The sequence below is a fragment of the Dipodomys spectabilis genome, unplaced genomic scaffold (genome assembly GCF_019054845.1).
Source record: "Dipodomys spectabilis isolate Male_0828 unplaced genomic scaffold, ASM1905484v1 ptg000175l, whole genome shotgun sequence".
In the NCBI taxonomy this organism is placed as follows: domain Eukaryota; kingdom Metazoa; phylum Chordata; class Mammalia; order Rodentia; family Heteromyidae; genus Dipodomys; species Dipodomys spectabilis.
Window position 1 is genome coordinate 14453354 of NW_024870852.1, and position 12030 is coordinate 14465383.

A 12030-nucleotide genomic window follows, 5' to 3' on the forward strand; every position below is an offset into this window, starting at 1 on the left:
AGTTTTATTCGCTGATGTAAACGTAATCGCTGGAAACCGGAGCTCTATTAATGTACATATTTCCCCACATCCGGGGCCCCGCCCACCTCCCTCCTTCACTCTAGGCTGGTTCATCCGCCCCCCCACCTCCCCACCCAGGGTCAGCCCTGGTGCTTTCTGGGCATGTCCGTGCCAAGTCTGGATTTCCCTGCCGGCTTCCTACCCTCCTGTGGCAGATAAGACTTTAATAGAATTCCATTGCTCCTCAGAGCTCAGTAATGCACTCTGGAAATTAGGCAGCTCCATACTAAAGCCATTGTTCCCTCTTACAAATGGGCTCCCTGGAAGCCAGTGACCGTGGGGTCTTGATAAGCTCCCATGAAGCCTTACTCCCATGTTATTGGTGTGTTAAAAGGTGCGGCTCTGGGCTTACATTGCTCATTGTTAGGGGCTGATACATTTAAGTAGTTTCTCCATGAATCAGGCTGCTCAGGTATTTTCCCCTCCCATCCCCACCCCACCCTTGACATTGATAGATGAGCGAAAGGAAGCCATTTAGACGATGTTCCATAGGCCCCGGCCCACACGGTGAATGATTTCCAATGCCTGGTTTAATTTATTTTTAAATGAAATTTGTTATTGATTCTGGATTAAAAGGACAAATCTTACGGCTGTTACTACTGACAGAGCCACAGTGCTGAAGTGACACCGCACAGGAAGGGAAGGGAGAGCAAGGACTCTCCAGCGAGCTTCGCTCACAGGTAAGGGGCAGTACAAGCCCACCCACTTGGGGGCAGCTTTAAAACGATCATTTTCCCCAGCCAAAGTCCCTGACACAACAGTCCTTTTCTGAGCCTCATTTGTGTAAGGGAAATAGCAGTGATATTTGCTTCACACATCCGTGTGAGTGCTGGATGCTTGTTTAGTTACCTCTGGGGATGGGAGGCTTACTCTCGCTTGAGGCATTTCTAGGGTGGAATGAGTAGCTCCCAACCCTTGTAAATCCTCAGAGATGCTTTCCTGGGACACATTTTGGCTACTTTCTGCCTCTGTTACACGCCGATTCCACTTGCATTTGGCTGGGTGAAGGAGACAAGAGACAACTACACAGGAATGGAGTACAGGCTGAGAATATTACCTTCCCATCTGGCTATGCCCCACCTCCCTGCATAACCCCATGTGGGTGGGAGGTAATAGTATTGGCCTCAGGGGTTGTTATGTGAATTGTGTGAGATCAGGGGTGTGAATGCAATGTCAAGTGTAAATCACAGTTTAAGTAGGTGCTGCAGGAAATACAAATGGGACAGTACCACGTGATGGGAGAGTCTGGAGGTGGGCTGCAGAGGATCTGTACCTGGTTCTGACAGAAGACGTGACTCGAAGGGAATCACCTGTCCCTTCTGAACCTCACTTCCCTACACTGCAGAGGAGATGGGCTGAATTCAAGGTGCTCAAGACTTAAGCTAGATCATGGGCTCTGAAATCTATAGTTCACTGATCTCCCATTACCTTGCTTTAGGAAACATATTTAACCTTTCCAAACTGCTGTTTCTTAATCTATAGGCAATAACAACCACCATAACAGTCAGTGTGTACTTCCTGTGTGCAGGCATTGTTCCAAGTGCTTTGCATGTACCAATTCATTTAACCCTCACAACCATCTTGAGAGGGAGATATTATTATTCTTTTACTACAGATGAGGAAATTGAGACACAGAAAAGCCCAACAACTTGTAGAAGCACTTAAAACTCAAAGGAGTAGCTCTTGAATCCACAATACCCTACCCTACCCTATCCTGGGTGGATTAAATGGAAGAATTCAAGTTCTTAGCATGGTGCTGAGGCACAGTGATGGAATGAAGGCTCAGGAGCTGGGAGAGGGTACAGATATCCCTCACCGTGGGGGGGGGGGCTCAGGCTGGACCTTGGCCAATGGGGGCTCAGCTAGGGGGGTGGAGCCTATGTGCATAGGGGCCGGAGCTGAGTGGAGATGAGGCATGACCCAGGAGGGCACTGGAGCACAAGGTATGAGTCTATTTAAAGTCATATGGCCCTTAGAGGTCATGAGGTTTAACCTTGTTCCAGACTGTGGGAAGGAGAAATCCCTGAAGGTCAGTGGGTCAGTGGTAGAGCATCAGTATGCTGCTGTAACCCCCAGGGAGAGTGTCTGCTCTGTCCTCCAAACACACTTATAATCTCCCTCCTTCTCCTTGTCCCCTTTCCTGTGCTCCCCCCCTCCAATTTGTAGTTTAAGAGAAGAAAGCTCCACATTTGAGCTCTTTGGAGAGGATTCTGTCTCGAGTTTCAACCTTGGCATTGTTAGGTGATTTTGGATTCTCAATTTCCTCACGGTTTTCATGGGACTGCCAGCATCTATTTTATTGGGAAAGAGGTTCCAGTGAATCAATGAATGAGCTCTTAGCTCATCCCAGGAGAACTTAAATACCACTTCTGTGTGGGAAGAAAGGGGTTAATTGGGCCAGAAAGGTGAACAGCGGGGCGCAGGGGTGGCAGGGGGAGGACCCGATTTTGATGATCTGTCTGTGGTGAGAGGACGCTTCAGGAAGGCCTCGCCTCGGGGTCGGCGCGCTGTCCACGGTGCTGAAAACGCGACTGATCGCGTGTGAGCTTGGGAAAAGGGCAGGCCTCCTTAGTTTTGAGGGAACCGAGCTGTTGCTGGCGACCACAGGCCTTGTTCATGGTACTGTGCGCTTAATATGGGCTGCAAAGACAGAGAAAAGGCAGAGCACAGAGTGTGTCCCACCGCCTCTAACCTTCTTAAACTTTGCGGCCAATGTTGGATGCTGGATCCACCTGTGGTCTGCAGTGGGGAGCGGGAGGCCGGCGGTGCCGACCCCGCTGGACGAGGAGAGGGCAGAAGACGATGGATCTGTCCACGGTGCTGAAAGGATGGCTGTCCTCGCAGCAGCCAGCCTGTCCCGGGGAGCTGTCCACGGTGCTGAAATCGTGGCGGTCCTCGCAGCAGAGGGCCTGTCCGGGAGCTGTCCGCGGTTCTGAAATGGTGGCTGCCAGGGCTGGCGCTGGGCTATGATGATGAGACCACGACGGGCCAGGCTTGAGGAAGGGCAGGAGGGACCCTGCCTTTGGTCCAGGACCTCCCCTAGACCTGAGAGACGCTGCCCAGAATTGCCGCAAAACCTCGGGTTTCTCTGATTTAAGGCACTTTCTCAGCTTTTAAGTGGGACACAAGTCTACCCTCCGGTCCTTACTGTGGGGGGAGGGAATGGAGGGTGTCTGTCCTAAAACCGGTAAAAGGATCCACGAAGGAGTCAGAAGATCTCGCAGGATTCCTGCTCTTGGGAACGGGAAGTGACTCCGTGTCTCCCTCCCTCCCGACACACAAGCACACGCACACATACACGCGCGCACACATGCACACAGTCATGGACACATGCTCGCGCGCACACATGCCCTCGCACCTACGTGCACGCGCGCACACACGTGCACACAGCTCCTCGGGCGCGCGGGAGCGCGGGCGCGCGAGTCCATCCAAGCTCATCCGTCCCGGAAAGGAGCCTCGCCGTCCAGAAGGGGGCGATCCAATTCACCGCCTGGAGCCCCAGCATCTCTAAGCTAGAAGGCGCCCCACCAACTGGGTCGCCTCACCCCCATTTTGTGGACGCGAAAACTGAGTCCCACAGAGAGAAGTGACATCACCCCTGCGGCGGCGTGGGGGCGGCATCGCGCTCCTTCCTTCAGCCCGGCTTCTGGGCACCCCGCCTGCTGCCCCTGCTTCTCAGACCCAGGCCTCGAGCTGAGCGCAGGGGCAGACATCACCGGGCACACGGGGCGCTTTACAGCCTCCTGGGTTTCAGCCCCGGCTCCCCCCTGCCTCCTTCACACACACACACACACACACACACACACACACACACACTCACACACACACCTGGCCTCCCGGGCCCAGGCATCACTCAACTAGCGAAGTTAGGGATCCCCGGTGAGCGCGCAGGATCTGGAGGCAGGTGGGATGTTCATTGCGCTTCGATGCCCAGTTGTGGCACTTTGTGCAGGAGCCACGTCCCCGGGAGGCCACCCCCATCCAGTGCACCCCCACCCCGTGCGCCCCCACCCTGTGCGCCCCCATCCCCGCTCCGGGGCGGGGGAAAGTTGCGAGTACCGCTTTAAAAAATCCCAGCCTGGGCAAAACTTTGATGATAAATCAAGCTGCGGATCCCTCCGCCGCGCCTCCCGGGCGGAGCGAGGCGGTGCGGCGGCCGCCGCGGCGTGGCCTTCCGCGCAGGGGAAGAGTCCCGCAGTCGGCTGGGCGTGCGCTCGCCGCCCGCAGCCAGGGCCGGGCCGGAGCCGGGCGAGCGCCGGGAGCGGGACGGGGAGCGGGGGGCCGGGCCGGGCCAGCGGGAGAGGGCGCCGGCGGCCAGCGCGGGGCAGCCAGGCCGCACCGGGCAGGCGACGGCGGGCGGGCACGGCGGTCTGAGGGCTCCGGAGCCCCGATGTGAGGCGGCGGCGCCCCCGGCCCCGAGCGCGCGCCATGGGGGCCCCGCTCGCCGCGGCGCTGGGCGCCCTCCACTACCTGGCACTTTTCCTGCAACTCGGCGGCGCCACGCGGCCCGCCGGCCACGCGCCCTGGGACAACCACGTCTCTGGCCACGGTGAGTCCGGCCGCCGCCCCCACGGACTTCCCTACCAACCCCACCCCGGCAGCGCCGCTCCAACTTGGCCGCCCTTGGGCTCGAACCCACGCCGGCCAGCCGTGGCGGGAGTCCCCGCACGCCCCCGGCTGGGTTTGTGCATCCACCCTGGCACCCCGACCAGCTTTGCGGAAGCGGGGGGTACGGGAGCGCACCCCTGCTGTCAGGCTGAGGAACCCCTTCCCATGCGCACACACACACACACACACACACACACACAGAAATGCTCACTGGGATACACACACCTCCACGACCACACAAGACATACGCATCCACAGCTGCCGACACGCTCACCTTCCCACACAACTACCCGCACACGGCACACACCTTACAGCCCCCCTCCTTGCTCATAAATGCGTCCACTTGTGCCCACTGCACAGCCGGCGCCCACGCTCACACGCTTTGCCACAACTCTTGCCTGACTACCTGCAGACAGGACACACACACACACACACACACACACACACTTGTGCACACACTGCCCACCCGCTTGTCTCTGCCCATCTGTCTTTCCCCTGTGTGGGCTTATGCTTGTCCCTTCCCTCTCCGTTCTGCCCCCTGGGCCCGTGGGAGTGGCCCAGTGGGGACAGTAGCCCCAGCCTCTGGACACCTGCTAGTCTGGTGGCAGCTGCCCTGCCAGGTGGGTGGCATCTCAGGGGTGAGAGCTTGGTGGAGGCCCCCCAAAGGACACCTGGGATAGTTGCTGTGGCTGTTCTAGCCAGAGGTGAGGAGTGGAGAGGAAGACTCCAGGCTTTGTCTGCCCCTGTCTCCTTCATTGGGGTACCTCCATCTCCCCCGTGGCCCTACACACTGGAATGTGAGAAACCCCAACTCCAGTGGCCACCGGAGATGAGCAAGAACCCCAAGTGTCAGAAGCTCCTTCTTGCCCCAGAGGAGCCCAAGTTGGCAGCAGAGTTGGGAGGCGTGGGGTAGAGAGCTATGGGACTTCCCTGCCTCCTGTAAACCTGGCTGTGGGAGGGGGCAGGGGGCAGATGAAAATATCCATGCATCATTTCCCCACATGGACTGGACTGGAGAGCACCAATATCCTCCGTGGTGTGTCCAGGGCTGGGGGAGGTTTGTACAAAGGGCAGGGAACAGAGTGATTCTGAAGGGAACGAACCCGAGGTGTGTGGAGGGAGGTAGACCTCCAGGAAAGGCCCGGCTGGGACATGATGCCCCTGTGAGATTGCCCCCCCCCCAGGGAGGGAGATTCCCAAACTGCTCTCAGGGTCTCTGCTTTGGGGGAGGGGGAGAATCTATGGCTCCTTATACTCCCTTGCTTCACAGCATTGGATAGCATCCACTCTGTGTCATTTATACACCCTCCTTATCCCTTATCTATTTCTACCATCCGGGCTGGAGCCATAGTAAAGAGAGGTTATTTTGATCCTCAACTTGCCAAGGGAAACCAAAGCTCAGAGAGGTGAAGGGAAGTGGCCAAGGTCACACAGGGAGAGAGTAGCTGAGCCAGGCTGGGCCCCAGGGTGTCAAGCAAAGGCATGGATTTCTCCAGGACACTCATCCATCTTCCTGTGGGATTCCCTCCCATTCAAGGGAAACTGAGAATTTCCTCTGGCTCGCTCCACTCCTTGGCACAGTTGGATGTGACACTAGGAGACTTGCCCAAGGGAGGACTTTCCTGAGTTTGTGCTCCGAGGTTTAAGATCATCCTGTTTCTGGGCCACCAGACCCCCAGGGACTTGAGGGACTCTGCCCTCTGTGTCAGTCTCTGCCTGCCCCCTCTGGTGCCAGGTACGGGTGAGGGGCACAGCTTTGGCCCCCAGCTGTGATCTCCCACCCAACACCCTGGAGAGGAGCAGCTTAGGCACCCAGAGAGGAGAGCTGGGTGGGAAGGGGAGAGCACTGGCTGTGTCCTGACCCCCTGTGTGTCTCTGTGTCACTGCTCTGGGTCAGCCCCTCTGTCCCTCAAGAAATGAGGCCTCGGAGCTGCTCTGCAGGGGGCAGGCTGCCTTTTTCCGACATTGACAGGTTCAAAGTCACCAAGTAGTGGCTGCGGAGGCGCCTCACAGCTGCCCCTCGGCCGGGCCAAGCACCCGCCGCCACAGGGAAGGTTTGGAGCCACTCACTTAATCACAAAAAGAAACTGTTATTAATGATAGTGAGACGCTGCGAATAAGTGGGTCATGTCTAATAAGCCATTTGTGTTCAGGAGGAGAATACCAATTTGATAAAAGCTGTGTGTGCTGAAAAAGCTCCGAAATTGCTGTTTAGCAGATTGGAGCCTGATCGTTTCATTATTCCTGGGCTCCCGGTGTCCTCGGCTGGTTCAGGAAATGTGGCCAGGTCAGAGAGGTGTCCGTATCTGAGGGTGAGGGATGAGCCTAGAAGCAGGGACTCTTGGAGGGGAACCCATGGACCTCTCAACCGAGTGGTGGCTGCTCACGGCTTCAGCTCTGTCTGTGTCCAGGCCAGCAATGGGCTAGCTCCTTGTGCCTGCCTGCCCCAGAGTTATCACAGGGAGAGCCAGTGGTCGGGGGGGGGGGGGGGGTGGAGGGGGGTGCTGGGGGGGGCGTTGGCCAGGGTCTCTGCTTCTGGCTTCCTACCTGCCTCCCACCTCCAACCCACCCACTTCCAAGGAGGCTTTGTGAATACGCACAGAATGCATGGTATATGGTTCCAAGAAGGCGTCAGGAATTGGGAGATGGGGTGTATACACATAATAGGTACTCAATAAGAGGTGGCTGTTCAGACTTTCCTTATTGGAAAGGCTAGCTCATGGCCAGAAGTATTGTGGGATGCAAAGAAAGGGACCTGGCATTGATGAGGTACTTACTATGTGCTGGGCACTCCATGCCCTTTGCCAGTGTGAGTGCACACAGCCCAGAGTCATCATTCGAGGCTGGTGCTGAATACAGGAGGAAACTGAGGCTCAAGGAGGACTGATGACTTGCCCAAGGTCACTGAGTCCGTGCAGTGAGTGAGCTGCAGGACTGATTTCACAGTGAAGGTGTGTTGAGGTTTTGGATCTGCTTGAAACAGACTTGACCCAGCCTTGTGGCTGGATCTTCTTCTGTGTCACCTTAACCAGGTGTGTCCCTGCCAGCTGCTCAGGGAGCTGGTAAAGCACTGGCTTTCAGTCAGAGGAGTGAGTCAGTGGCTCACAAAGGTGACAACACCTGGCCACAGCCACGTGCATGTTTGAAAGAAGCTGCTAGATCGCAATCAAGGCAGGGATGGAAGGCAAGCTCTCTGTAGGTCCCTAGCCTCAGAATCTCTCACCCCTACCAAGGAGGTGGCTCTGATGCAGATTCCCCCTAACACTAGCATATTGGGGGTCCTAGAGTGGACATTTTTGAGGTGCTGGGTGCTAGGCAAGTGTTCTATGGACCTATATCCCTCCCCTGGAATCTGCATTTTAATCCATTCCCCCGGTGATTCCTGGGGAGTTAGGAAGCCAGTGCCATACCTGATGGGAATCTGGTGCGGACATTTGGGGTACACAAGAGTTTCAGTCCAGACTGAGCCAGTTATTTGTACCCTGAGAGAAGCCCAGGAAGCCCACTGCATCACATATCCATCCTCTCCCGATACACACACACACACACACACACACACACACACACACACACACACACACACACACACACACACACACACACACCCCTAGTCCAGCACCTTCAATTATTAATACACCCCAGTGCAGACAAAGATCCTGGCTTGGCCTGCTGGCGCTTTGTCCATTGACTGATTCACTCTGTGTTGCCAGGAGGAAGCAGCGGGGTGCTGGGGGAAGGTGGGGCCACCGGGCCATTTGGCAAGCAGCCTGGGCACTGAGAAATGACTCTGGCTCCCTGCGCTCCATACCAAACTGTGGGTACCTCATCATCCATAAGCCGGCTAGTTTGGTGGCTGGAACATGGAGAAAATTGAGTCCTGTCTTGCGAAGGTTATGATGTTAAAAATGTGCTCGCCTTTGTCTCCGGCATGGGTGATTAGTGTATCAATTACGCCGGTAAACACCACACGTTGGGCTGGAGTTTCCTGCCTCCGGTGGGGAGCTGGCCCTCACAAGCACTTTTCCCTGGGGCCTTCACACCAATTGGTTTTGACATCAGGGACTCCAGCCGCCTTTTCCTCAAATGAAGGGAGTCGCAGGTGGTCAGGAAGGAATCGGGAAGTCTGCTCCTTCCCACCATGACAGCAAAGGTGGAGGACAAGTATCCCCAGAGCGAACAAGAGACTGTCCCTTCTGATTTGCAGGAGAAAGAGAGCATTTAGAACAAACAGTGGAGACCCCTTAGGAAACTCTTCCCCAGCCCCCTCTCTCAGGGCGGGGAGGACCCTGCCAGGTGGGGCCAGCTGGTCATTCCCGGCTCAGGGCTCACAGGGGTGACACAGAGGCGCAGTTCTATCAAGGGCCATCTCGCTGCTTAAGTGGCAGCATCTCATCTCATCCCCTAAGAACCCAAGGAGGAGAGGACTGTATAAATGTGGAAAATGGGTCTGGGAAAGGCTAACCCCAGAGCTGGTAGCTCATGCCTGTTATCCTAGCTACTCAGAAAGCTGAGACCTGAGCATCAGGGTTGGAAGCCCACCCAGGCAGAAAAGTCTCAGGAGACTCTTACCTCCACTTACAAAGAAAAAGAGGAAGAAGGAGGAGGAGGAGGAGGAGAAGGAGGAGGAGGAAGAGATGGAGGAGGAGGAGGAAGAAGAAGAGGAGGAAGAGGGATGGAGGAGGAGGAGGAAGAGGTGGAGGAGGAGGAGGAGGAGAAGGAGGAAGAGATGGAGGAGGAGGAGGAGGAAGTGGAGGAGGAGGAGGAGGAGGAGGAGGAAGAGATGGAGGAGGAGGAGGAGGAAGAGGAGGAGGAGGAGGAGGAGGAGGAGGAGGAGGAGGAGGAGGAGGAGGAGGAGGAGGAGGAAGAGGAGGAAGAGGAAGAGGAGGAGGAGGAGGAGGAGGAGGAGGAGGAGACGAAGAAGAAGAAGAAGAAGAAGAGGTGGTGGAGCTGTGGCTCAGTGATAGAGTATCACCCTTGAGGGGAAAAAGGTCATATTTGAACTCAGGAATTTGGCTGTAGGACCAGTACCCAGTAATGCTGTTTAGTCCAAGGAAGGAGGAAAGACAGGCACACGGGGAGAGAGGGGCACACAAGGAGAAGCGCAGCTGGGTCTGAAGACTTGGCATGGGCAGAGGAAGGAGCTTGGCACCCCGGAGGCTGCACAGCCGTGGAAGGAGGGAGCCAGACCAGAACTGCCAGGGGTCAGAATGAAGAGGGGAGGGAGGGCTGAGACAAACCCATTTCCAGGAGCTTGGCCAAAATCTGGGACTCTGAGGATCAAACCAGCAGCAGATAGGGCTGTGGGCAGTACCTCAGCTTGGAAGGGAATTTGGGGCCAGCTGGGGCTTGCCATTGGGGTGCAAAGTTTCTGTGTCCTAGGACTCACACAGTGGAGCACTGGGGAGAGAGTGAATGGTGGTAGAGCAAGGGTCTAAAGCTCATTCATTCCAAGAGAAGAGTATTTAAACATGTAAGGAACTTTGGTTTCATAAGAAATCCATGTTTATAAAGAAAAAAATATGTGACCCCGCTGGGTCCCCTCTTTATACCTAGTGGCCACTGCAGGGACTTCCTGAGGTGGGCCGAACCTTGCATTGGCTGGGCCCAACCCATGGGATACATACAGAACTCACTAGAAGGGCCCAGGATTGTGACCCTCCCTTTCCCCTCTCGCCCTCCCCTAGTCCATAAGACTTCCATCAGAATAGGGGCAGTGGTTTAACTGGGGGAGGAGCCTACCCACTGCCAGTGCTGACCACAGGGTCCAGAACCCACCCAGCTGGTTCCGTGCAGTGCCCAGTACTATGTGGAAGGGCAGTGGGCTGGGAGGCAGAGGGGGCTGGCTTCTCCCATTCCTCCAGGGCCTTAGCTCCACCTCCAAGTCTGAGAGGCTCCCTCCCTCCCCCGCCCTCAGTGAATCCCCAGGACTCACCTGAGAGCATCAGAGGCAGATCCCAGTTCTGCATTTATTTCAGTGTGGGCTGGAAAAATATATAAGCAGCACATCAAAACTGTGATTTCACAGATAGGACTGCTTAGGGTGGGACTAACAGGGTATGAAACACAGTGGGATAGTTTCTAGAACATTCCAGCCATCATAACACACCGATGTACAGGGGTGGGTCAGTGCAGCTCCACAGCAGACCGGACTGGACTGGGGCAACACAGGTCACTCCAAGCCCCTCAGGGACTGGTCTCTCCCTCCTCTACAGATGCCAGGTGCACCTGCCACTCACCAGGCTGTCTTAGCCCTTAGGGCCAGGCCAGGGAGGGGTACAGGTGGGGTTCTTGCTGCCTTGAAAGCCTCAGTCTAGTGAGAGAGATAGACAAGTAAACCCAGAAAGAATAGCTCGGTATAAATTATGAAGAGATTTAAATAGCAAGAATGACATTCATGGGAGGTTGGGGAGGGAGGCCACTCATCATGAACCCCCGCTCACAGAAGGTGTTCAGGCTGGGCCTTCCCAGAGCTGGGATGTTAGGAAGGGACTTTCTTATTTCCCAAGAGAGACCAGACTGCAGAAGTGGGCAGAGAAGCCGAACACAGTGGGCGTTTAATAAAGATCTGTCACACACCAATGGAGTGCTAGCCTAGCCCAGGGGCTCAGGTGGGCGGAGCCGGCCCAACTCGGGGAGGGGAGGGGGATGTGAAAGAGGTGGGCCTTCTTTGTCCCCTGCCCTAAGGGGTGGAGACAGCGGCCCCACTGTGCCTTTGTTCCAGCTCAGTGAAAGTGAAAGTGGGAATGCTGGGCTGGGGCTGGCAGACACCCTGGGTTTGCCCACCTTTGCCCCCGATCTGGCATAGTCCCTGTGCCTCAGTTTCTCCTCCTGAACAATGATGAGTTCTTATAAGTTCTGTCCTAAAATTCTTCCTGCTGCATCTTCCTGAACCCTGTCCTTTGTCCCTCAACCAGCAGGTAGGACGGGGACTGTGGAAGGGCTGAGATTTAGTCCAAATACCTTTTCTCTGCACGCCTCCCACCCTCTTTTCACTTGACACACACACACACACACACACACACACACACACATGCATGCACGCATGCACGCACACATGCATGGACCAGGGGCATTCCCAATTCACAGCCACAGATGTGCCTGGTCTGAGGACCCACAGCTTTGGCATGGCAGAGCCGGGTTGGATCTCAGCCCAGGAACCCCGGAGCCAGAACCCCACTGCCAGAGCCCTGGTTTGTTGGCTCTGCTGGGAGCATTGCTGCTGGGGTACTGAGAGCTCACTTCGGCCTGGAAGCACCAGTCAAGCCACCAGTCTGGGCCCTGGGTGGCCCTGCATGCTGCACCAGTGGAAGAGGGTTTCTGTTTGAGTGTGTGCCTGGAGCCTGTTGGAGTGATTTGTGGTTT

General features: G+C 56.1%; 1 protein-coding gene across 1 annotated transcript in view; it reads left to right on the forward strand.

Annotated features, from left to right (window-relative positions):
• The first annotated feature begins 4488 nt into the window (after positions 1 to 4488).
• Vstm2l (V-set and transmembrane domain containing 2 like) overlaps positions 4489 to 12030 on the forward strand; it is a 30147-nt gene continuing 22605 nt past the window's right edge. The window contains exon 1 of the mRNA XM_042694807.1: positions 4489 to 4609. Within this exon, the coding sequence (XP_042550741.1) occupies positions 4489 to 4609 (121 nt within the window). The remainder of the gene's footprint in view (positions 4610 to 12030) is intronic.